The sequence below is a fragment of the Sturnira hondurensis genome, unplaced genomic scaffold (genome assembly GCF_014824575.4).
Source record: "Sturnira hondurensis isolate 20B ecotype Veracruz unplaced genomic scaffold, ASM1482457v3 Scaffold0004068, whole genome shotgun sequence".
NCBI classification, from domain to species: domain Eukaryota; kingdom Metazoa; phylum Chordata; class Mammalia; order Chiroptera; family Phyllostomidae; genus Sturnira; species Sturnira hondurensis.
In genome coordinates this window covers 10,240,500-10,267,491 of record NW_028076699.1, presented here as the reverse complement: position 1 = coordinate 10,267,491, position 26,992 = coordinate 10,240,500, and the positions used below count along the sequence as shown (strand labels likewise).

The window sequence follows — 26,992 nt, the reverse complement described above, 5'->3', positions numbered from 1 at the left end:
TGAAATAGGACATGGTGGTCATCCTCAAACTTTGGAAATCAGAGGGAGCATCAGTGGTAAAACTTGTACAAGCACACCACTGGACAGACCACACTATATAAATATGACGGCCATTCATGCCGACCAACAGCCCACAGAACTCTGGGTTTTGATAAGATTTCAGAATAGGAAAGGTCTTTTGGCATAGCAGTTTGTTTATCTGCACAGCAGTTTTGCATAGCGTTTATCTGTGGCAATGAAGAAAAAGGATGACTGAATCTTGGCATTATTTCAACACCTAGATTCAAATCTCCCTTGATTGATGACTAGGGAAGATGAAATGTGTCACTCCGGGAGGCTGTAAGAAGTCAGCCTGAATAGAGGTTTGCATTGGTTGATAAAGGGTTAGAAATCCGGAACTTGAGCCTGCCTCCTCTGGCCAAGCCTGAGCTGCATATCCCACCGCTCTTCCGCTTGCCTGGGGAAGGAGGTAGCTTCCCAGGGAGCACAGAGACGCAGTGGTCAGAGTGATCCTCCCCAACCACCGGGCTTGGAGAGATCACCCTCTCCTGGGCCCCCGCAGGCTGCCGGCAATCAGCAGTGCCCAGTCATGGAGTTCGCGGAGCTGGACACGCGCTGGGCGAGGTCCTTTTACCTGGCGTTCGTGTTCTTCCTGACCCTGGGGCTGCTGCAGACCATCAAGCTCTACCTGCGGAGGCAGCAGCTGCTGCGAGATCTGCGCGCCTTTCCCGGTCCATCCCCGCACTGGTTCACCGGGAACCCGAAGGTAGACGAAAGGGAGGGGCAAAGGAGGATGCTGGAAACTTTGGAGGGCAGAGAGGCCGCTGTGTCCTTTCCTTTCTCCATCCTTCCTTGCCTCACAGACCTCTCTGGCCCAGCCTGTGGCTCTCCGCATCTTTTTGTTGTGTTAGGCTTGCTCTCTCACAGCACTACAGAGAAAGGGACACACCCTGGAGCCATTAGACCAGAAGCCTCGGTGGCCGAGGGAGGTATTTAAAAGCTTGATTCCGAAAAAAGAAAGCGCGGTGTAACTCTGGATCATTTCTGCTTCACCAAGCTCTTGCACATATATGCCGCACTTTAAAAAGGTTTCCACACATGTTGCAAAATTTTTAAAGTATTACCGTAAGTAATATTTAGTCATTGCGGAAAATGTGCGAAGTTGCAACCTTAATCCTTTCCAGCTAGAGAAAATTAACTTTCTTTTCCTAAAATACTTGTGAAGCAGGGAAAAGCCCCAGCCAAACACCTAAAAAATATTGACTGGTTTAAATTTGTAGTGTAGAGGAAGCCTGGTGCCTGTTAGTCTACCCTGCCTCTAAATCTAGTCCCACCAAGATTCCTTGTTTTATTAAAAACAAACTACTAGTTTTTTTTCAATGCATTATTTTCTACAAGCATGTAGAAAATAAAAGATGAGTTACAAAGCACTCTTACAATAATACTAGCTTTTATAATTGCCTGTGCATTTACCATTATTGAGATCTTTAGTTCTTCACATGGCTGTGGATTTCTTCATGTGGCACACAGTTATCTGAACTAGATTAAGATAGATTAGCCTGGCTGGTGTAGCTCAGTGGACTGAGCGTGGGCCTGCTAACCCGACTATCATGGTTCGATTCCCAGTCAGGGCACATGCCTGGGTTGCAGGCCAGTTCCCAGCAGGGGACCCACGAGAGGCAACCATACATTGATATTTCTCTCCCTCTCTCCTTCCCTTCCTCTCCAAAGACAAATAAATTAAAAAATCTTTAAAAAAAGATCCAAAGGTAGTACCTTTTAAATTTTTTTTAAAAAGATAGATTACGCATATCAAGCCACAGGAAATCCTGTATTTTACCTTAGGCAGTAATTTGGATGTCTTCCTTTTTGGAAACCTTTCACTAGTGTGGACTCTGATGTGTTGAGTCTTTTTTCACAGCAGCCTGGGGCATTTAGGCTGACTTCAAGGTAGGGAGGAGTCACTGGCTAATTGAAATGTTTTCAGTTGTCAGCAGTGGGGAGAGATCAGACTGGCCATGATGCAGGGGGTTTTTTGTTTTTGTTTGTTTGTTTTTAGAGATGGGGAATAAGGAGGAAGACAGGTAGAAAAACATAGCTGTGAAAAGGGACTGACTGAACTTGCAATCTAGGCATGTTAGCTGACCAAGAATCAAACAGATGACCTTTCTCTTTGGGGGACAACACCCAACCAACTGAGCCACATTAGTCAGGGCTGTAATGCAATTATTTTAAACAGTCTTCTTTCTTATCTTCCTGCCTTTTGTCAGAGTAGAATAGTCATGGCAGTTTACTTACTGCAAGGAGGTGATGCTTGAGTAAGGGCTGCACAGGAGCAAGTGGAGCAGTGCATAGGAAGAGATGGTAGTAGTTGAGAGTTTTGCATTGGAGTTTGCTTCAAGCCTCACACACCTGTGTAACTGAATCTTCTGCTGTTATATGGCAAAAGAGTTGAATTTTCTTTGTAGATGGAATTGGTGTGTATTTAGAGAGAACCATTTACTATTAGGTCATTAGGGAAAAATCACTCACCAGTACTTAGAGAGAGGAAAAGGGAGGAGAAATAGTGAGCAAGATGGTGGGTCGTGTTCAACCTGCTACTAGTTAGTTTTCCACATAGGAAAAAAAATATTTTTCAGCTTTCAGACTCCACTCCTAATCCAAGTGTGTGACCTTGGCAGGTGAGGCAGGGTATGTGACTTGGCTTCCTTCGCCCTCTCAGTTGGGAAAACAGCTCCCAGTGTATGTTGTTTGACAATGACTTCGTCTGGGGATAGGACATGTATTTATATTGGAACGATAAGTAAAGTATCCTTGTTTAGAATTCTTTATACCCCAAGCTTAGAAATCCCAAGGAAAGCATCTTCACCCACTTCCAGAAAAAAGGTCAGGGCCCCCTGCCTGGTGACCTTATCCATGCCCTGAACTCACTCTAGTCTGTACGAGCACATGAGTCTAGACTGGCTGGCATCTCTAATTTCCCTTGCTATTTCCATTGCAGTTACTTCTGGATGGTAACTTGGAGGAACTTGAGGAGGTTGTCAAAAAATACCCATGTGCCTTTCCCATCTGGCTTGGGCCTTTTCAGGCATTTTTCTATATCTGTGACCCAGACTATGCAAGGACATTTCTGAGCAGAACAGGTAAGACAAGGAATGAATCTCAGGAACTTCATCCTCCTAAGAGTGATGTACACAAGCCACAAGCAGGATTCCAAAGGAATTCTGCAGCAATGGTTAATGTTGGGCCTTTATGAGACACTGGAGTAGGTGTGGAGAGGTTTCCCACCAATCCAGAAGTTGATTCCCACACACCCCTGTTCCTGTCTAGTTCAGACTCTCATAGGCCCTTTTAGGTCACTATATCTTAAAGCCCAGCTCACACCACTAGATCACCAGGGGCTTTCATTCCTTCTTTGGTTTTGTGACTTCAGTGTCAGCCACAGTCCCCAGCCCCAGCTCCTTTCTTGCTCAGGAGTCTTCAGAGGGATTCTGAGGTGGCTCTGCCTGTGCTGGTTTCAGTATGTAACCCTGAAGGCCAGATCATGACTTTACTCAATCTAACTTCTTCAAAATGGTCCAGATTTTGTGTTTGATTTTCGCATATTTCTCAACTGTGTTCCCTTTTGGGGTTGAGTCCTTTGACTCCTGCATCCAATTTTTTTCAAAGCGTTCATGGTATATTATCTCATAGCACAACATTGAAATGCCCCCTCTTTGGTCCATCAACTTTGTAAAATTAAAGTCTGATATTTAAACCTTTCTTCCCTGTGCCATTGTCTCCGTTACTCTTAGCAAAATCTCATAAAAGAAAACAGCCTTTCTCATGTTTCCTGTTTCCCCAGTTATCTTGTATTGGTCTCAATGAGGTCACCTCTTAAAGGGCAAGAGCTGTAAAACACCTCCACGTTAGAGTTCACAAGAACCCCAATAGGCATCTGTACTTTACTTCCTGGTATTTCTCCAACCCCTGTGGTAATAGGTAATTTGCTTTCCGAGAAACATATGATAGGTTGTCCCAACTCCTATTCTGGAAACTTTGTAACCTGTGAATAATCTCTATGTGTGTGGTAGGAAGTGTCAACGAGGAAAGGATCTGGGTTTGTGTACCTTCTGCCTCATGGACCTCTTTGATTCCTGAACCTAGACTTTGGCCATCTGCCCCAACCCCTGCACCTACAAAGGGTTGCAGGAAGTAAGCCCTGGGCTCCACTGTGCTATTTGTGGTTAATGCAGGCAAATGAAGAGAATCTTCACCAACTTTGATAACTTTCCTCTAATGCTGTCTTTTGTTTTCTCTGGCTTACTCTGCAGATCCTAAGTCCAAGTACCTATACAAGTTCTTGATTCCACTAATCGGTATGTATGTTTAAATAAGAAGGGTGACCCACTCTCTTGCTAGAAGTCCCCTTTCTATTGTAGAGCACTGAAAAGGAACTCAAGTCAGAATTCAAAAGCATCAAGAATATGGTAGATCTACACTGCAGGTTATCTAGGGGGAAGGTCAAGGGGGCATGCTAAGGTCAACACAGCTCAACTTCCTAGGAAGCCTCTTTGTCCATTTCTCTCTAAAATCTCATTCTCAAGACACATATGTGTGTATGTGTCCAATTTCTGTCTTTAAAATTGCAGCTTCACCCTCCACATTCTTTATGTTATCCTTTCTTCTCTCTTGTTTTCTTGTCTCATTCCCTTTCTTTTTGGAGTTCTGTATTTCTGTATGCAATTCAGTAAAATTTTTCCCCACAGTAGAGTTTGAAAATAATCTATGAACAGATAAATTAGGACTTTTGGTCATATATTTGCTATTTATGTTAGAAAAGAAAAGAATTGAATGAAAGAATATGTGTTTTGGAGTTATAGCTACTTGGATTTGAATCCTGTTCCTCCTTCCCACTGATGAGTATGGTTTGGGGGAGTCAATTAATCTCTCTAGGACTTCCAGCCAAGATAGAGGCATAGATGAAACACTGTGCCTCCTCGCACAACCAAGTTTAAAGACAACAAAGTTTTAGTAACAAAAATACAACCAAAACACAGAAAATTGAACTGTATGGAAGTCTGACAACAATGAACCATTCAGCCAGACCGGTAAGAGGGGCAGAGTCAGTGGCTGGCAGAGTGGGGCAGGCAGGAAAAAGCAGGAGGACCGACCCAGGAGCGCAGGGGGTGGTTGACAGTTCCCAGGTGTGGGGTGGCAATGGGTGGACCCAGTGAGGGCACAAGGTGGCTGGCTGACCGCGGTCACACATTCATGCCCAGATAAACCAGGCAAAGGAACAAGCAGTGAGATAGACCACACAGGCTAGGGACCCAGCGACAGGAATTAGAACCTAAAATCACCAATTGGAAAAATTTTCAGGGGTCGAGGTGCCGGGAGAACCTTGCAGGCTCACAGAGAGTTTGTTGGAGAGACCCACAAGGTCCTGGAGGGTGCACAGGCCCACACACCAGGGAGCCGGCACCAGGGGGCCCAGTTTGCTTGCAAGAAGCAGCAGAGGGGACCAAGGTTCGAGAGAGAGTGGAACAAACACTATTGCCCCTCTCTGACCCCGCCCCCACATCAGGCGTCACAACCTAGCAACTGGGTCGCCCCACCCTGGTGAACACTTGTGGGGCGACTTTCCTCGCAAGTCCCCCTGTGTGCCACAGATGGAGAGTAAATATGACTGAGACATGATGTGATCTGCTTAGGGAGGAGAAGTGGCCATTTTCCCAGAGGCAAAAGGCCGTGGGCAGTGGCCAGTTTCTCAGGGGAAAAAGGCCAGCAGCGGCCAGTTTCTCTGAGGAGAAAAAGGCCTTGAGCCCCCTCCTCCAGGGCCTTTTTTTTGGAGTTCTAATACAGAGGAATACAGGGCAGCAAGGATCAAACAGTAGATTTCAAAGAATTCTGAGGGCTTCAGAGTCTGTCAAGAACAGAGTTTTAGGGTTTCTTGCTCAAACCTTTAGTATATAAATGAAAGCACTCTTAGCAGAGCAGATTTCACAGGTTTATCAAGAGTCTTTGTGATGCCAGATTTTTCCCCAGGACACGCTCTAGCAAAGCAAGGAGCTGCACCTCTCCCCATCAGGTATTCAGGCTTAAGGGGGTTAGAGCCAGGAAGCACTTCTCCCAGAGAACATGGGGACTCAGGCTATGTCAAAGGGGGGGGGGGCGGGGGTGAGAGTCCATTGCTCTTTGTTGCAGCCCCCCAAGTCCTTCCATGAAGACCTCCCAAGTGATCGAGCCTGGCTTAGTTTGCCCCCCACTGTGAGGGGTCTTACCCATCATTGACTTCTGACCAAACTTTGGGGGCAGGGAGAGGAAACTGAAGCAGCATTTGCTACCAGAGACAAGCTTTGTCTCCTCATTCGGGCTCACATTCCGAAGGTCTTTGCTAGTCCTTAGCCACAAGGGGTCAAGATATAATTCCTGGAACCAGGCAGAGTGGTCTACAATGAACACCTAAGGCTCCGCCCCTCATACATAACAGGCACAAACAGACCAAAACATTATGGCTCAAGAAGAACAGCTCAAAGCCCCAGAGCCAATACTTCTAAGTGACCAAGAGATAGCCAACCTATCAGATGCACAGTTCAAAACATTGGTGAACAGGGTGCTCACAGAACTGGTTGATTTTAGTCACAAATTAGAGGAACAAATGAAGGCTAAACTAATTGAAATGAAGGGAAATGCACAGGAAACCAATAGTGATGGAAAGGAAATTGGGACTCAAATCAAGGGAGTGGACCAGAAGGAAGAAAAAAATGACCAAACAGAAAAGAATGAAGAAACAAGAATTCCAAAAAATGAGGAGAGGCTTAGGAACCTCCAGGACATCTTTCAACGTTCCAACATCCGAATGATAGGGGTACCAGAAGGGGAAGAAGAACTGCAACAAGTGGAAAACTTATTTGAACAAGTAATAAAGGAGAACTTCCCCAATCTGGCAAAGGAAGTAGACTTCCAGGAAATCTAGGAAGCTCAGAGAGTCCCAAAGAAGATGGACCCAAAGAGGAACACACCAAGGCACATAATTACATTAGCCAAGATGAAAATGAAGGAGAGAATTCTAGAAGCAGCAAGAGATAAGGGGATAGTTACCTACAAAGGAGTTCCCATCAGACTGTCAGCTCATTTCTCAAAAGAGACCTTACAGGCAAGAAGGGGCTGGAAAGAAGTATTCCAAGTCATGAAAGGCAAGGACCTACATCCAAGATTGCTCTATCCAGCAAAGCTTTCGTTTAAAATGGAAAAACAGATAAAGTGCTTCTCAGATAAGGTCAAGTTCAAGGAGTTCATTATCACCAAGCCCTTATTATATGAAATGTTGAAGAGACTTATCTAAGAAAAAGAAGATAAAAATATCCACAGTGAAAGGACAGCAAACTCACAGTTATTAACAACCACACCTAAAACAAAAGCAAACCAAGAGGACAGCTGGATCAGGAGCGGAACCATAGAAATGGAGATCTCATGGATAGTTAGCAACAGGGGCGTGGGAGGAGGAGAAGGTACAGAGAATAAGTAGCATAGATGGTAGGTACAAGACAGACACAGGGAGGGCAAGAACAGTGTGGGAAATGCAGAATCTAAAGAACTTGTGACACATGGACATAAACTAAAGGGGAGAATGGTGGGGGAGGGAGTGTGTAGGGTGGAGGGGAATGAAGGGGGGAATGGGACAACTGTAGTGGCATAATCAATTTTTTAAAAAATCTCTCTAAACCTCTGTGTCCTCACCTTTGAAAATAAGGAAGAGAGTCACATCTCCAGAGTGTTTTGAGGATTAAATGAAACACATATTCAAGTCATGCATTGGCTGGTCATACACTGAGGGCTGGTATGTTGTAAGCCCTCAGTGTATGATAGCCATTGTATCTATAAGCTTCAAGGTTCTTTTAAAGCCAAATCTTCAATGACCCCCCTGGTTCATAAGATTTGAGGCATTAGCCTTAATTAGTGTTTCCACTTTGTATCCTTAATGGGTGTGAAGCACAGCCTAAGGCTCAAGGAGGAGATATCAGGAGACATAATACACACTCTTGTCTAGTTCCTTGTGAATTTTGTGTCCACTCTGTAGTTGGGATTGGTTTGGAGTGAAAGAAGATGAATCTTTCCTTTGATTCTACTGTTAGCTAGAGATCAGGCTGGTGCTATATATACCTCCATTTAATAAGCAACACAGTGAAGTAAATATTTATCACACTTGATCATTGGTCATTGAGAAAACCAATCCTCAGGAAGGTTAAGTGACTTACATGGGTAGTAACTGATGTTACTTAGTGAATGAATACATGGATAGTAACTGATGATTTCAAGATGAGCACTGTCATATGGCTTTATGAAGTGGGTTTTTCCTGGCAATGCCAAATACAGTCATCCCAGATATAGACATCAAAATTTACTTTGATCTTAAAATACGAGCAATATTTGATATTCTACTATGTTGTGTTTGTGTATCGTGGTCACCCCATGGTGTGTGTTCCTCACCTCTCCTTCACCATACCTTCTAATAAAATGCTTCTGTGTCTTTTATTTCTCAAGGAGAAGGACTACTGAGCCTAAATGGACCCACATGGTTCCAGCACCGACGTGTAATAACTCCTGCATTTAATTTTAATGTCTTGAAATCCCATGTCAGTGTGTTGACCCAGTCTGTGAACATAATGCTGGTAGGTAAAGGGATACAAGTATTCTGATGTGTTGCAAAATACTTCTAACAGGGATTGGATCACACATATGTTTAGTGGGTAGTGAAATTCAAAGGGGAATGATTTCTAGAAATTATTCAATATACAATACTCCCTAGCAACAGTTTGTATATATGCCTTTTTTTAAAGATTTTATTTATTTATCTTTAAAGGGGAAGGGAAGGAGAGAAGTATCAATGTATGGTTGCCTCTCATGAGTCCCCCGCTAGGAACTAACCTGCAACCCAGGCATGTGCCCTGACTGGGAATCGGACCACGATTGTGTGGTTCACAGGCCCTCGCTCAATCCACTGAGCTACACCAGCCAGGGCCTATATATGCCTTTGCTATGGTTTTTTGGATGATAAAAAGAGGTGAAGATCTGGTTGTCTTAGATATATTTTGAGAACATATGGAAATAAATCAAAGAAGTAAGATTCAAATGGTAAATCCTCTGGGTGACAAGTCAGAAAAACTGGTAGAGCTATAATAGCTTCTGGTTCAGAGAAGACTCAGAGTTTTCATGAAACATGAGTTGGACTTGAATATGTGAATAATATGGATGAAGAAATTAGGCAGAGTGAGTTAGCATAACCAAAGTTTTGGTGGTTGGAATGAACTTGCCTGATTGCCATAAATGGCTGGACAAATGACTGTCTATATTACAGTTGCATATGTGAGTTTCCTGTTGTAGATAACAGAGGATCATTAGGAGGTGACCTGCACTCTTCCAAGGGGGCAAGAAGAGTGTTCTATGGGCAGTCTCCGATGTTTACATGAGTTCTCTTCTAAAAGCCCTCTTGTACATGATAACATTTTAGATTGCACTTATTTAAAAATCATACAAGGAATGCACTAATATGGTTTCATCATAAACACTTCCAACATCACAAACAAAGCCAAAGTTTCCCCCCGCCTCCTTCATCAGCAAGCTTATTCCTTTCCACAAGAGAAACAGACATACTTACTGGCTTTGGTCTCAGCCTCACTCACAGAGGTGAATTTAACCTCAAGTCTGCTGGAACTGGTGCAAGTGAGTACCAGTGTGAGTTGTCCAGACAGAGATCTTGAGGTGCAGGTTAGAGTGGGAGAGGGCATGCTCTTCTGATTCAGGTGCTGTTCCAGTTAAGGCACAATTGCATATCACCCAGTGGTAGTACTTGAGTTTATATCCATTTCAAGAAACATTTTTGTCTCCCTAACTTCTAGGTCCCACATTTCCCTGAGATTCCTGTCAGAGCTCCTCCTTCTGCTGAATTATGCCAAAATACCTTCAGCTTTGAGCTTCCCCTTTGCTCTCATTACTTCTAAACTCACCTTTGTACTGAATAAAACTTACATAATTCAGGGTGAAAGCAATTGCCAACAGTTGACACTTCGGTAAAAGCAAGAAAACCATCTCTTTGCCTTTTCTTGTGTGGCCTTCAAATCCTGAGCATGTGGCTGTAGGCAGAGGTGCTCAAATGTCAGTTGATCTGAACTTACACATTGAGATGTATTTGTATTTTCACTTTAGTGTCCCAAGTCTAAGTGTGGCTATGGTGGTTGAGAATAGTGATGGATGGGTTGTCTAACTGTTTGGGAACTAAAGATGGGCAAGCCCTGGGGAGCTCCTTGTAATTACAGGTCTTGTACCAGAGATTATCTGTTTTACTGGAACTCTGGTCTGTTTCAAAGCAGAGTTATGGTAATAATTGACAGGCCAATGATATTTAATTTGGCCATTTACCGGATGCCTGGTGTACTCCATGCTCTTTCTTACCCAGCGGGATGTGTGTTTTCCCTGTCCTAATGCAAGTAAACAGCTTATTTGCCTGTATGGATTTTGGCTCCTGTTAGGTCAGGTTTGTCTCCATTTCAGCTTAAGGACAGGGTCAAGGAAAAGTCTTCAGATAAAGACACTTTGATAATGATGTTGTTAATCTTGACTTCCTGTATCAGAGTAAATGGGAGAAGATGTGCGGTACTCAGGATACTCTTGTGGAGGTCTCTGGGGACATCAGCTTGATGACTCTGGATGCACTCATGAAATGTACCTTCAGCAAAGAGACCAACTGCCAGATAAACAGGTCAGTAACAGGAGGGCAAAGATGACATTTGTTTGCCATTATTTAGGTCATCTATTGACATTTATTCCCTCTTTCTCTCCAGCTCCCATGATGCGTATGTCAATGCGATATCTGAAGGCTCCAAAATTATCTTTAAGCACTTGTACACTTTCTTACTTCACCATGACATGATTTTCAAATTCACCGCAGCTTACTGCCACTTACAGAAGTTAGCCAGCATTCTGCATCAGTACACAGGTATACTGTTGTGATCTTGCCCTCTGAACTTGGTGCATATTCAAATGCTTCCTTTACTTTTTGGTGGGTGCTTCTGTGGGTATTTTTGTAGATTCATTCCCTCACTGGGACTTTGTAGAGGTGATTCATGGGGAAAGGAAATTCTTGTCCTTAGAGTTCCCTTCAAGGTGGTACCAGAGTTCTCCCTCTGGCCAGTTCATTGGCCCATAGGACACATGGGAGCATTCTTGCTTTGTCCCTGTTGCACAGGTATTTCTAGGGTTTCGGCTGCCCAAATGCATCCATTGTCATAACCATGTTGTATCTGTGTAGAGGAGCAGACCTCAGTGTGAAGACAGAAAGCATTCTTGTTCTTAATGGAGCTTTGATATGGACATTGCTCCAATGTAATTCAAGTCCTTTAGAAGAACTTGCTACATCCACAGTCGTGGTCTTATGAGAAGTTTTCAACATATTATATAATTTTTATTTTGCACAACTTTTATTAATACAAATATAACATAACAGGTGGGCACTTACTATTTCAAAACATAAATGGCATTTAGCTTTTTGCAATATGATTGCAGTAGTAATGACAAATGAAAAATATTCATACAACATAGGAATGATCAGGGGAAGCAAGTAAATGGAGACATACATTCAAAAAAGGGGGAAATGAGGAGGAGTCCAATGGGTATAAAGTTTGAGTTATGGAGAATGACTAAGTTCTAGAGACCTGCTCTACACCATGGTTCCTATAGTTAACAATACTGTATTGTATACTTAAAAGTGTGTTAAGTGGGTAAATCTCAGCATAAACATTCTTACCAGAATAAAAAAAAGTAAGTTAAAAAAAGAATGGTTCAAAAATAGCTTTAACAAAACATAAACCTAAAAGTTAAAGAGATTAAACTTTCTAAGCAATTCCACACTACTTTTAATAAACCCCATACTACAGAATATTTACTAAGCAGTTAACTCATCCTACTTTAGTCCCACCACTTACTAGCAGTGTGACTTTGGGCAAGTTACTTACAGCTTTCCCACAGTTTCATCTGTAAAATGAGGGTAAAAGAGGACCTAGCTCATAAGTTTGTGGTGATGATTAAGTATGTTAATATATTTAAAGTACTTCAGACAGTTCCTGGAACTGCATAAATGGAAACATGAAATATGTTTACCCCTAGGAAATTTGCAAGACACATCTTTCATCAGATAGTTCATTGTCAAAAATCTTCCATTCACTAGGCTGCCTTCTTGTTTTGTTCATGGTTTGTTTTGCTGTGCAAAAACTTATTTGTTTGATATAGTCCTATTTATTTATTTTTTTCTAAGCAAAATAATCAGAAAACATTACTAAAACAATGCCAGAGAGTTTACCACCTATGTTTTCTTCTAGGAATTTTATGGTTTCAGGTCTACCATTTAAGTCTTTAATCCATTTTGAGAAGGTGGTCTAGTTTCATTTTTTTGTGTGTATCTGTATAGTTTTCCCAAAGCCACTTATTAAATAAAGTGTCTTTACCCTATTGTATATTTTTGCCTCATTTTTTACAGATTAATTGATCATATAGGCATTGATTTATTTCTGGGCTGTCTGTTCTGTTCCATTAATCTATGTATTTGGTTTTTGCCAGTATCGTGCTGTTTTGATTATTAGAGCCTTGTGGTATAGTTTGATATCGGGTAGAGTGGTACCTCCAATTTGTTCTTTCTCAAAATTGTTGTTACTATTTGAGGTCTTTTGTGGTTCCTTATAAATTTTGGGATTATTTATTTTAGTTTTATTTAAAATGCTATTGATATTTTGATAAGGATTGCATTAAATTTATAGATTGCTTTGGGCAGCATGAACATTTTAAAGATGTTAATTCTTCCTATCCATGTGCACAATATATGTGTCCGTGTATTTGGATCTTCTTCAATCTCTTTTTCCAATGTTTTATAGTGTTCTAAGTACATGCATTTTACCTCCCTGATTAAATTTATTTCTGGGTATATTATTTTTAATTAGTTTTAAATGGGATTGTTTTCTTAACTTCTTTCTTATAGTTTATTATTGGTATGTAAAAGTGCAACTGATTTCTGAATAGCAATTTTTCATCCTGTTACTTTACTGAATTTATTGGTCAGTTCTAAGAGTTTTGTTTCTTTGTGTGTGTAAAAATTTTAGGATTTTTCTGTATATGGTATCATGTATCTACAAACAATGACAGTTTTACTTTTCCCTTTCCATTTTGAATGCTTTTTATTTCTTTTTCTTGTATGATTGCTTTAGCTAGGACTCTCAGTGTTATGTCAAATAGAAGTGATGAAAGTGGGCATCATTGTCCTATTTCTGATTTTAAGGACAACACTTTTACCTTTTCACTGTTGAGTATTATGTTAGATGTGGGTTTGTCACATCTGGCCTTCATTATGTTAAGGTATGTTTTCTCTGTTCCTACTCTTCTGAGAGTTTTTGTTAAAAATGGATGTTGGATTTTGTCAAAAGGTTTTTCAGTACCTTTTTATATGATCATATAATTTTTATCATTCATTTTGTTTATGTGATGTATAGTATCAATTGATTTGCAAATGCTGTACTGGCCTTGCATCCTACGAGTAAATCCCACTTCATCGTGGCATATGACCTTTTTAATGTATTATTGAATGAAGTTTGCTAATAATTTGTTGAATATTTGTATCTATGTTCATCAGGCCTCTTTTTGTAAAGTCTTTGTCTGCTTTTGGAATTCGGGTAATGCTGGCCTCATAAAATGAGCTTGGGTGCCTTCTCTCCTCTTCAGTTTTTAGGAATAGTTTGAGAAGATTAGGTGTTCTTCTTTGAATGTTTAGTACAATACACATGTGAAACCATTTGGTCTTTTGCTTTTGTCGGGGAAGGAAGTTTTTTGATTACTACTTTGATTTCATTAGTTGTCATCAGTCTGTTCAAATATTCTTCTTGCTTCAGTCTTGGAAGATTGTATGTTTGTAGAAATTTATGGATTTCTTTTAGGTTGTCCAGTTTGTTGGCATATAACTGTTCATGGTATTTGCTTATAATGCTTTGTGTTTCTGTGGTGTCAGTTGTCACGTCTCATCTTTTATTTCGAATTTTACTTATTTGGGTTCTCTCTTTTTTCTTGATGAGTTTGGTTAAAGGGTTATGAATTTTGCTTATCTTTTCAAAGAATTGACATTGGTTTCATTGATCTTTTGGATTGTTTTTTAGATTCTATTTCCTTTATTTCCACTCTGATCATTATTATTTCATCCTTCTATTCATTTTGTGCTGTGATAGTTGTTTTTTTCTCTTGTTGCTTTAGGTGTAAGTTTAGATGGTCTATTTGAGATTTTTCTTGTTTCTTGAGAAAAGCCTATATTGCTATAGTTTCCCTTTTAGAACTGCATTGGCTGTGTCCCATAGGCTTGGAGTCATTGTGTTTTCATTATAATTTTTCTCAAGGGATGTTTTGATTTCATGCTTCATCTTGTTGTTAACCCGTTCATTGTGCAGTAGCATGTTCTTTAACTTCCATGTGTTGGTGGGGGTTTTTTGTTTTCTTCTTGTACTTGATTTTTAATTTCATACCATTGTGATCAAAGAAACTGTCCAATATGATTTCACCTTCCTTAAACTGATTGGGACTTGCTTTGTGGCCTAGCATGTGGTCAATCCTGGAAAATATTCCCTGTGTGCTTAAAAACAATGTACAAGAAAAATATTCTGCTTGCTTTGGGGTGAAATACTTTTAAAATATCTGTTAAATTCCTCTAGTCTAACGTGACATTTAGGACCACTGTTTCCTTGTTGATTTTCTGTCTGGATAATCTGTGCATTTCCTGTCAATGGTGCTTTAAAGTCCCCTACTATGACTGTATTACTGTTGATCACTCCCTTTATATCTGTCATTAGTTGTTCTTGTGTTGTGTGCATAAATGTTTACAAGGGTTATAGCCTCGCATTGGATTGATCCTTTATCTTTGTCTCATGTTATAGCCTTTCTTTTAAAGTCTATTTTGTCTGATACAGATAGTGCTACCTCATTTCAGCTTTTGAACTCTGCATGTGGTAGCTTCATTGCCTCTATTTTTAAAATAGATTATTTTTTAAAAAAGAATCTCTATTCTTTTTCTAGAGATTTCTATTGTTCTGTCATTTGGAGCATGTTTCTTTTTCCCCCCACTTTGTCTGCCTTTTTGTGTTTCTCTCTGTGTATTGCATTGACCTGCTATGTGTCCCAATCTTGTTATCATGGTCTCATGTAGTTGATGTCTTACGGGACTCAGTGGCACAGTTTTCCTGATCACCTGAACCAGGTGCTCTAGAAATGTTTTTTTGTATGGGTTATGTGAGCCCTCTGATTGTAGTTGAATCTTAGTTGCTATTGGCCCATCCATGTCCTTCTCAATTCTTAACTACCACCTACGGGTGTGGAACCAAGTGGTTTTATTCTAGTTCAAGTACAATTGTCTCCATTCCCCCGCCACTATTATCCCCCACCCCAGCCATCTCTGTCTCCCACCCCTGATCCCAACCCCCCTTGGTTTTGTCCATGTGTCCTTTATAGATGTTCCTGAAAACACTTCCCCCTTTTCCCTCCATTATCCCCTCCCACCTCCCCCTGGTTACTGTCAGTTTGTTCTTAATTCTAATGTCGCTGGGTGTATTTTGTTTGCTCCTTTTTTTATACCCTTGGTTATGAGACTTCTGTTCAGGTAGTATTCAGGTAGTTCTCAAGGGTGGTTGTTCTATAATTTAGTTGTAATTTTGCCTCAAGGGAGGAGGGAAGCACAGCACTTACTTACTATACCATCTCGACTGGAAGCATCTATCTCTGGAACTTTGATCAAATAATGTCATTTGATAGGAAAATGTCATTTGATAGGAAAATGTTTATTTTCAAATGACATTCTACCTAATGTCATTTGATAGAAAAATGAAATCTGGTTAAATAGGTATACCCACTCTGTCCTCAGGAAATTAGGTAAGATTTAAAGCTATTGTGGGACATGGCTAGCTCTACATTTTATTTTATTTTAATTTACTTTGTTGTCACTTTAGTAATGGGGGGTTATTATTCTACCACAGAACTGATAATCCAAGACAGAAGGAAATCCTTCAAAGATAAGAAGGAACAGGGTAACACTGAGAAGAGAAAGTATCAGGATTTTCTGGATGTTATCCTTTCTGCCCAGGTAAATCTTTCAAATTTCTGAGCCTGCTTATATGTCCAGATAATTGTGTGGGCAGGTGGATGAATGGAAGGAGAGAAGAGAAAAGCAAAACTGATCAATGAAATTTCTCAAAGCTTTTGAATTGATGAGTAGGTTCCATAAAATTTAAGGTAAAGATAGAATTCTAGGAGGGCTCGGAGAAGATGGCGGCGGAGTAGGACAAAGGATTTCGCTTCTCTCCACGCGCCGGAGAAGGACCTGGCTGATCTGCGGAAGAACACAGCAGATGCTAATCTGGGACTCAGCATATAAGAAAGCAGGACTCCAGAGACTGTAGCGGACACTGAATGACCAGNTTTTATTGATTTGACAGGTTTGGTGACTATCAGAAAGATCCATGATAGTTCAGTAAAATAAGGAAATGTCTCACAGAGTAAGCTGATAAAACTTTGACGATGAGATGCTGGAAAATCTGAATAAATCTGGCAGGATGATTGGAGGAACTGTGCAAGGCCTGCTTTCCTTACCTAACTTTGATCCAGTTTTATGCTCTAAGCAAAGTGTGTCTCATAGTGTCTATTTTTTGGACCCAATGAAAATTCAGACTATCATTGGGAATGCCATTTTTTTCAGACCATTATTTTGGCTGGGGCTCCAAACATCTATAAGCTGTAATTGCATGAAAATATCTTTATTGTACTTTCTAGGCTGACAATGGCAACAGCTTCTCAGATACCAACCTGCATTCTGAGGTGAACACATTGATGGTAGCAGGGCAAGACACCGTAGGAGGGGGCATTGCCTGGCTCCTCTACCACCTGGCTCAGAACCCTGAGCATCAGGAGAGATGCCGGGAAGAGATCAGGGGCATCTTGGGGGATGGGTCTTCTATCACCTGGTAAGATCTGCCTCCCTAGACATTTCATCTGGGGTTTCCTCCTGGGATTTTGTTTCATTCTTTCTTCTTCTGGTACACTGCTGACTGTAGTGCTTCAAAGCATGTGTATGTGGCAGCAGAAGAGGCAGGCTACCATTCTGCTCTTTTTCTAAGGGGCTCAAAGTTATCCCTTTGCAATTTGCAAACCAGGTTCATGCATTCATAAGTTATCGATTTCATTGTTTTTGTATTCAGTAGTGTGTGAAATGTCTTATTTCTTTCTTTCACCCAGTTTCTGGTGCATTGGAAATGGGGACTTGATCCTTAGACTCACAATGTAGAGCTTGAGTGGTAAGGCTGAAGTGGGGCTCCTCTTCTGAGAGACCTCAATGAACATCTGCATCATTTAAGCCTCACTGTAGACATTCTCTCCCATCTCCTTATTCATTTCTTAGGTTTGGCATTGGACTTTGAACTTAGTACTAAATGATGTACACTGATGTGGAGTTTATTAAATATGGAGTTTATTAAATATGGATTTATTAAAATGTTAAGTACTGAAGCATTAAAAATACATGCAAGATTTGGTGTGCATCCTACCCTCAAAGAGCTCACACCCTAACACAGGAGACAGAACTCCCATAGAGATAATTGCAGAAGAGCATGATAAGGATGAGAGAGATGTGCTGGCTACCACAGAGACTTAGAAGACAGGTTCCTAAGTGGACACAGGGGCTCAGGGAGACTTCCTGGGAGATGTGTTGCTTCAGGTGCCTCTTATAGGATGGATAATAGTTAGCCAGGTGGAAACTTCAACTCTGTTTTGCTAGACTTGAGCATATCTTGCTGTAAATGAAGCCCAGGTTTATGAAGCCTCTTAAACATATTGTTTGCAAAGAACCCACGTGTCCATGATATAAACCACATTCTTCATCCTAGGTAGGTAATTTACATATCCTTGTTTTCTGATCAAATGGGCAGAATAATAGATAAGCTAAAGGCAACGCAACTCCATGATTAGGGGGAAAACATCATATTTCAAGTGCGACGATCAGCTCAATTAGAACATTTGTAAAGGAAAATTTGAATTTATATGGGTATAGTAGAGATCTCACTTTTTATAACAAAATAATAGACATTTCCCAGTATAAATTAAAGGCTTGAACTCTATAGCACAAAATGCAGTGTTGGTTAGTCATTTTTATTCACTCATTGAATTAAAAAAATTGTATACTATCTCCCAATATTAATTATATTTTAATATGATTATTGTGGCTATATTTACAACTCAAAGGATGACCTTTTTCATTATTATTTGGCTTATGTGAAATGTGAAAAACAATAATGAAAACCTTCCAGGTGAGAAAATAGTGCAAAGGGTCTTTTAACAACAATTTATTTTAATCAGAGTAATGGCAATAATAGTATAGGGAATAAAATATGTTTTTATTAATAATATGACCTTACAGTTACATTTAAGGAAATTTATACAGAGTATTCTGAGAATTGATGATTCATTTAGACAAATAATAAAACCATACTGTAAAAAGGCACTTCTGGAAAAACCGAGAAGTTGTTCAGTGTCTCCGTCTGTCTCATTATCAGCCCATTTCTGCTTTGGGTTAAAATTTCTTTCTTCTTGTTGCACCAGGGCTGAGATGGCCAACATTGTTTTTCTCAGTTATGCAAAGTTCCAAACTAAGCACATGACTCTTTTTACTCTGGGCTCAAGAAGGAAAGAGTTCAAAATTAAAATTTTATACTACCAAATGGCCCAGACCTGTATCCAAAATAAATAGTCAGAAAAGCAGATAAAGTAAGTAATATATGCAATCATTTTACTGAATCAACCTGGTTAGCTAGGATGCAAATTAAAAACTTGATTCTTCACGCTTGCAGTGTGGGACCTGTTCTTCCTGTGTGAAACCTGAAGTGAATCTTATATATTCCAATTGATTTAAGTCACAAGAGCAATCTCATTCCTGTCATTAAGCTGTCTGATCCAGTGTAATATTAAAATCTTTCATTTCCTCTCCACGTGGAACATCTCTCTCTATCCCAGCTCAGTACTTTTTTGAGTCTGGAAGCCAGCAGTGGGTAAGGGACTATGGCTGACTCCTTCTCATTGACCAACTCCTGCACCACCCTGCTGTTTCTGACCCTTCCAGAAATGGTGCCAGGAGGGAGGGAGGATAAGAGGAAAGCATGGCTGATACTGTTGTGACCTTGCCCTCTGAACTTGGTGCATATTCAAATGCTTCCTTTACTTTTTGGTGGGTGCTTCTGTGGGTATTTTTGTAGACTCCCTCACTGGGACTTTGTAGAGGTGATTCGTGGGGAAAGGAAATTCCTGTCCTTAGAGTTCCCTTCAAGGTGGTACCAGAGTTCTCCCTCTGGCCAGTTCATTGGCCCATAGGACACATGGGAGCATTCTTGCTTTGTCTCTGTTGCACTGTCCTGCCTCCCTGTCTGTCTGAGGGGCTTCCCTATCAGTCCTATGATCCCCAGACTCCAGAGAGCACATGTCAAATCACGTGAACAGTAATCTTGAAGCCCCCCTTTGCCTAACATGGGAGCGAATACCCTCCTCCATTTTCCACAGCACTTTGGCATTCCAACAATTCTCTTTGAAGGATTTCTTTTTTACTATCAAAACTCTTAACCCTCCTCTCTTCAATCTTTAGCCATTCTACACATTCTTCACATTTGTGTGATGAGTTAAGTGTTGCAAAACTGGTTTTCAGAAATCTCCATAGGAAATCCTTTACCAGTACTTTAGCACCTCACTTTATTTTATTCTTTAATATATTTTATTGATTATGTTGTTACACTTGTCCCATTTCTTTTCTACATTTATTCCCTTCTACTCTGCACCCCTCTACCCATGAGAATTCCCCCACAATAGTTCATGCCCATGGGTTGCCCATATAAGTTCTTTGGCTTCCCCATTTCCTACACTATTCTTAACCTCCCTCTGTCCATTTTGTACCTACCATTTGTGCTTATTATTCCCTGTACCTTTTCCTCCATTCTCCCCTCTCCCTCTCCCTGCTAACAACTCTAAATGTAATCTCCATTTTTGTGACTCTGTTCCTGTTCTTGTTGTTTGCTTAGTTTGTTTTTCTTTTCTTTTTAGGTTCAATTGTTCAAAGTTGTGAGAGGTTTTTTTTTTGTCATTTTACTGTTCATACTTTTGATCATCTTCTTTTTCTTAGACAAGTCCTTTTAACATTTCATATAGTAAGGGCTTGGTGATGATGAACTCCTTTAACTTTACCTTATCTTGGAAGCACTTTATCTATCCTTCCATTCTAAATGATAGCTTTTCTGGATAGAGTAATCTTGGGTGTAGGTCCTTGCCTTTCATGACTTTGAATACTTCTTTCCAGTCTCTTCTTGCCTGAAGGTTTCTTTTGAGAAATCAGCTGATAGTCTTATAGTAACTCTTTTGTAGGTAACTGTCTCCTTTTCTCTTACTACTTTTAGGATTCTCTCCTTATCTTTAATCTTAGGTACTGTAATTATGATGTGCCTTGGTGTGTGCTTTCTTGGGTCCAACTTGTTTGGGACTCTCTAAGCTTCCTGGACTTCCTGGAAGTCTGTTACTTTGCCAGATTAAGTAAGCTCTCCTTAATTATTTGTTCAAATAAATTTTCAATTCCTTGGTCTTCCTCTTCTCCTTCTGTCACCCCTATGATTTGGATGTTGGGATGTTTAAAGTTGTCCTGGAGGTTCCTAAGCCTCTCCTCATTTTTCTTAATTCTTGTTTCTTCAATGTGTTCCAGTTAAATGTTTATTTCTTACTTCTCATCCAAACCATTGATTTGAGTCCCGGTTTTCCTCCCCATCACTGTTGGTTCCTTGTACAATTTCCTTATATCACTTTGCATAGGCTTCACTTCTATTTTGCTTCCATATTCAAACATTTCTGTGAGTGTCCTGATTACCAGTGTTTTCTACTCTGCATCTGATAGGTTGGCTATCTCTTCATCGCTTATTTCTATTTTTGGAGCTTTGATCTGTTCTTTCATTTGGACCATATTTCTTCATCTTGGTGCACCTGTTATGTAGTAGGGGGTAAAGTTTATGTATTGGACAAGGTGAGGCAAACCACATCACTGTGTTGTGGCACTGTCTGTGGAGGAAGGGTCAGACAGGGAGCAATAAGTCTTCCTCAGCTCTTGACTGGCTTTCAGTCACTTCCCCCACTACACACAAGCAAATTGGACCCTTCTGGTGTTTGGTCCTGGGTAAGTGGGTTTGTGTGTGTTCTAGGACCCTGTGGGTCTCTCCAACAAACTCTCCTATCAGGCTGGGAGTTTCTCAGGCCACCGCAACCTCTATAGGTTTTTACAGTCAGAGGTTTTTGTGCTTTATTTCCCCACACTAGAACCCTGAGTTGTGTGGTCTCTCTCACTCTCCAGTTGTTCCTCCCAGTTTTTCTGTACCCAAATGTGGGACCACCTGGTCCACCAACCGCCTCCTCACCCTCCCTGTTCCACCAACAGCTATCTTGCTGGGAGTCCTCCCTGCCCTGGCTTCCTGTCTTCACCCCTTCTACCAGTCTGGATGAATGTTTCTTCTTTAACTCCTTGGTTGTTGGACTTTTATACAGTTTGATTTTCTGGCAGTTCTGGTCATTTCTTGTTCTTACATTTGTTGTTGCCCTTCTGTTGGTTGTGCGAGGAGGAAAAGTGTACGTACCTATTCCTCCATCTTGTTGATAGTACCTCACTTTATAATGAGGATATCTGGCACTTGTCTGGTTCTTCTTCCTCTGGGACCTCAGCTGACCCTAAGGCAGGAGTCCCATAACCAGGTGAAAAAAATAGTTTTAAGCTGAGGATGATATTCACCAGGAACAATTATGAAGGAGAAAAAAATCAATATTTACAAACTGGATGTGGTGTCTGAGTTCCTTCCTCTTTTCCTTATATTCACAGGGACCAGCTGGGTGAGATGTCATATACCACAATGTGTATCAAGGAGTCACTCCGTTTGATACCTACAGTCACAGCCATTTCCAGAGAACTCAGGAAGCCTATAACCTTCCCAGATGGACGCTCCTTGCCTGCAGGTTTTCGCATTCCTTCCTTAAGCAGTTCCTAGAGATGGTGGGATCCTAGGGACCACAGTAAAAGACCAGTGGATTTTGTGACTATTGGAGAAGTCAAAAGACAATCCTGAAGACACTGGTTAAGGATGGCCATCTATTCAGTAAGAGCTCAGTGGGTAACACCTTGATCGTGCAGTGGTTGGAGAGACTTTCCCAAAGGCACATAACCATTTGCAGCAAGTTATACCCAGAACCTGTGTTCACAGAATCTGAACCCAGGGATTCTTCCCTTCTGGGACATTGTTTTTAATATAAGCTTGTTTGGCTGAGTTTGAGACCCAGGTGAGACTTCATGGGATATGAACATTATTTTTTAACTAGGAGACCCAAGGAAAGTTTATGGCTTCATCATCAGCATATCTAATATGATAAATGAGCAGCCCTAATAAATGAGCAGCACTTAATCCTTTACATAGAGTCTTCAAACATTTTATCTCATTTTTCCCCTGGAACATGATCTTAGCAAACAGTTGAAAGTGTTTTCCTCTTGAAAAGCACTTTCAAATACATTTACAATAGCCAAAATCCCACTGGGGGCCCAGTGTGCAATGAGCAGAGCTAGAACTCATGCTGAGGTCCCCTGCCCAGACACCAGGGCTCTCCAGGACAACACACATTTCTGTGCAGGGTGAGTGGGAGGCAGAGTCACATGAGACATGCTTCACACATCTGCTCCAGTGTTCTATTTGTTCTTGCCCTTGGAAACCAGCCGACAGAGTTGCTTGTGGCAGGCACCAACAACCTGTCACTTACTAGGGTGTTGTTGACAGATCAAAAATCAATTTACCAGAATTACTTTTGGTAACTAAATAATCCTAAAGTCTCTCTGCTCTGTCTTTTTTCTTTTAATCCCCCAACTACATGGATATTTGCCAAAATTCCCCACTCTCTGTATAGGAACAGAAATTGTCCTTGGATATGCATGGGGAAGTTATGGTTCTGTTCTTATGTCCCCAAACTGTCTCCAGTGGGTGCTTTATAGTCCTTTAATAGATATACAGTAGTCCCTTCCTATGCATGATTTCATTTTCCCTACTTCACTTACCTGCAATCATCTGGGGTCTGAAACTCTTAATTTCCTTAGTAATGACCCCAAAGCACAAGAGTAGTAATGCCAGCAATTTGGATATGCATAAAAGAAGCTGTAAAATGCTTTTTTTAAGAGAAAATGTGAAAGTTCTCATAAGTTGAATTTGCTATGATCTGCCATAAACAAATATTTTGTGGAATTGTGAAAATGGAAAAAGAAATTTGTATAGATTTTCTGCTGCACTTCAGACTGCAAAAGTTATGGGCACAGTGCATAAACAGTGCTAGTTAAGATGGACAAGACTTTACATTTGTGGGTGAAAGATATGAATAGAAAATGAGTTCTGACTGATGGTAGTGTGGTGCACTAGAAAGCATTGAACCTATGCAGAGACTTCTCCAAGGTGTCCCTGAAATGAGTACACTCAGCCATTTCCTGAAAGTAAGAGATGGTTATACCAATTCAGGAATAGGTTTGGCATTTTTAATCTTACATCATCTCAAGAAGAACTGTGAGTATAGTACAAGGAGATATTTTGAGGGAGAGAGAAACCATACTCACATAACTTCTATTATAGTATATTGTTATAATTGTCCTATTTTATTGTTACTTGTTAATCTCTTACTATGCCTAATTTATAAATTAGACTTTATCATAGGTATGCATTTATAGGTATAATCATGGTATAATGTACATTTGGTGCTATCTGCAGATTCAGGGTTTCACTAGGGTATCTTGGAGCATATCCCCATGGGGAAGGAAGGACTAGAGCATAAACAACTTTCAGAGCTAACAGAAAACATAAGCATGATTTTACACAATACCAATTGTGTAAAAACCAATTCTGCTCTTTAACACAGAATCATGTATTAGGTAGGTCGAGCTTTGAAAACTAAGGTGCCATCAAGCCTGATCTTCCCATGGGTCCTTCACGGCTGGCATTAGCTACAGAACGCAGAGCTGTGCCAGGAGCCAGCTCCTTCCCTCCTGGAAGAAAAGTCTTAGTGTAGAGTGGTATAACAATAGCCCACTGCTTGCTGATCTTTCTGCAATCAATTCTGTCTCTTTGCTTCTTAGGAATGACGGTGGTTCTCAGTATTTGGGGTCTTCACCACAACCCTGCCATCTGGGAAAACCCCAAGGTATGACTGTGTTACGCATAAATACATCAGAGAACTAGTGCTATGCAATTCACTTTTTGTTAGCTAGGCATGGAAGTGGCAAACGATACAGTAAACAAAAATAAACATAAAAACCAAGGCTGTAAAACTTTTCCACTAAGGGAAAACTTGTCCTTTCCCCCATTCCTACTTTATCTCTGCTTTGAATGAACAAATTGGCATAATGTCACACAGGCTACCCTAAATGGCCACAGCCAGTTACTTAACAGGCTCTAGCAAGTCCTTACCTAGATGTCTGCAAGAGTGTAGATAGTCAGCAGTAATTGAGGTGACTCAAACTCCCTTTTGCTGGATATAACAATCCCAAATCTGGCAGGAAATCAATGATCCCCTCGAGCTGGGCATTTGAGGAGAGTTTTATGAAGGAACTATTGATAAAAGTATGGGTTGGGGTTTAGGAAAAGCAAAATGGAGCCAATACTGCCACAGTGCTTACCACTGCTAGGCCTGATGAGATGCAGGAGAGAGGGTTGCAAACCTGGGGAAAGAGTGCTCCCAGGAAAGCCCATCAGACAGGAATGGTAGCTGTCAGTAGAGCATGCAGCCAACCTGAGACAGCCTGGCAGGGAAGGGCTCAGGGAATAACCCGGAGTGCTCTCTCCTCCCACCCTCCAGATCTCCTGTCAGTACCTTTTCTTAACCTAACCCAACAGGACAACACATGGGTCAGCTTCTCAGAGCCCAGAGCAGGGAGGAGAGAGGACCCGGAGAGGCAAAAAGCCGATGGTTAGCATACCCGAGTTCCTTGATTCAATGTTCTGAAAAACTTGAAACGCAGCCTATGTGAATGCTTCCTCTTATACAATTGCTGGGGTTAAAGTCGGGTTACATGTAATGGGACGTTGGACTGCATAGCTCAGTAACAACTGATCATGTAGTCATTTTCACTTGACTTCTCAGTAAGTGGTCTCTTACCTCCAAAGTGAAAAATAATACTACTGGCCATAGTGTTTGTGCTTTCCCCTGACTTAGTCTGGGTAACAGACTAGTGAATCGGAAAGCCAGGCAAGATCATAGTTCCAGAGTTGCACTGTCCAGGGTTGTAGCCATTAGTCACATGGTTACTGAACACTTGAAATGTGGGTAGTCCAAACTGAGAGGTGCTAGAAAAATTCACACTGGAGTTTGAACATGTACTAAAAATATGAAATATTTCTTTAGTAATTCTTTATATTAGGTAGATGTTAGAATGGTAATATTTTATATTAAATAAATTTTACTGTTAGTTCATTTCCCCCTTCAAAACTGTGATTGCTTGGACATTTGAAGTTATACCTGTGGTTCACAGTATATTTCTTTGAATCAGCATTACCTAGTAGCTTAAGGAATGTGTTCATGGTGCTGTGGGTGCCCTCTCATTTCAGGTTTTTGACCCCTCAAGGTTCTCTCAGGAGAATTATAGTAAGAGACACTCCCACTCCTTCTTGCCATTCTCAGCTGGACCAAGGTGAGGACAACTCAAAACTGTTAAAAATACACAAAAATATTTACTTGGACACAGCATTTTTCCCTTAGCCCCTCAGCTCTGTACATTCTTCCATGGAATCCCTTTTTCTCACCTGACTGTGAGGAGATCTTGGTGCCCTGGTCAGACGTCTCAGACTGACGGAGCCTCTGAGAGGGCCAGTCAGTCTCACAAAGCACACCCCATTCTCTATTACATCCTGTATGGCTTCACCTCAGCAAGCCTTCCCATGATGCAAGCTGTTGCTTGTAGGCTCAATGAAGTCCACCCCCTATGCAGGTGCACTGTCTTTATTTTTTTTCTAAAGATAGAGATTTTTTAAAACTCAGCTTGACTGATGTATAATTAACATATTGATATTGTGAGATCTTTAAAGTGTACATCATACTGTTTTCATATAGATATACACAGTGGAAAGATTCCTCCCCATCCAGTTAATTATCACATCCTTCACCTCACGAATTTATCTTTGTGTGTGTGTGTGTGAAATATGCACTATTGTACAACCATAGTATACTTCCTTAGCAAATTACAATTATACAATACAGTGCTACCATTGTAGTCACCAAGGTTTACATCAGGTCCTCCCAGGAGAAACAATTCCATGAGCAAATCCAAGAGAGGTTTAGAGAGGGCATTGTGTTAGGACCTCCCAGGTCACATTCTTAAAGGAAACAAGTAAACACAAAGCACAAAGTTTATATGGCATTTGGAATGAAAATGTTCCTTTATTGTGAATATCAGACTTGTTATTCCAGTATCTTACAAATTTTCTCTCGGTTCCACAGGAGCTGCATCGGGCAGCACTTTGCCATGATTGAGTTAAAGGTGGCCATTGCCTTGATTCTGCTCCACTTCAGGGTGTCTCCAGACCCCACCAGGCCTCCTTCCCCATCAGCTCAGGTTCTCCTGAAACCCAAGAATGGGATCCACTTGTACCTGAAAAAAATGTCCTAATATTAGAGCCCAGGGTACAATGATTATGTATATTTGTTTTAAAGTTAAGTTATAATTAATGGCATAAGAACACTAGGAGGAATCAAAGTGTTGTAGGAGGGTTATAGATAGGTAGGAGGGGGTCTCTTGTGTTCGTGTTGTCATCTAAATAACCCCCCCAAATTTTTGATTAATGATAGCAGTGATGATGGTAACCACTTTTTATTTATAATCTTACTTAATTTCAGCATCACCCTAATGATGTAG

General features: G+C 40.8%; 1 protein-coding gene across 1 annotated transcript; it reads left to right on the top strand.

Moving 5' to 3' along the window:
- The first annotated feature begins 380 nt into the window (after positions 1-380).
- CYP4X1 (cytochrome P450 family 4 subfamily X member 1) lies at positions 381-26,992 on the top strand. The gene is made up of 12 exons (XM_037043359.1): positions 381-766; positions 3,002-3,143; positions 4,314-4,358; positions 8,527-8,654; positions 10,614-10,741; positions 10,824-10,978; positions 16,035-16,141; positions 16,828-17,018; positions 21,941-22,074; positions 24,221-24,285; positions 25,689-25,771; positions 26,578-26,992. The coding sequence occupies exons 1-12, from the start codon at positions 590-592 to the stop codon at positions 26,744-26,746; spliced, it is 1,524 nt and encodes a 507-aa protein (XP_036899254.1). The 5' UTR covers positions 381-589; the 3' UTR covers positions 26,747-26,992.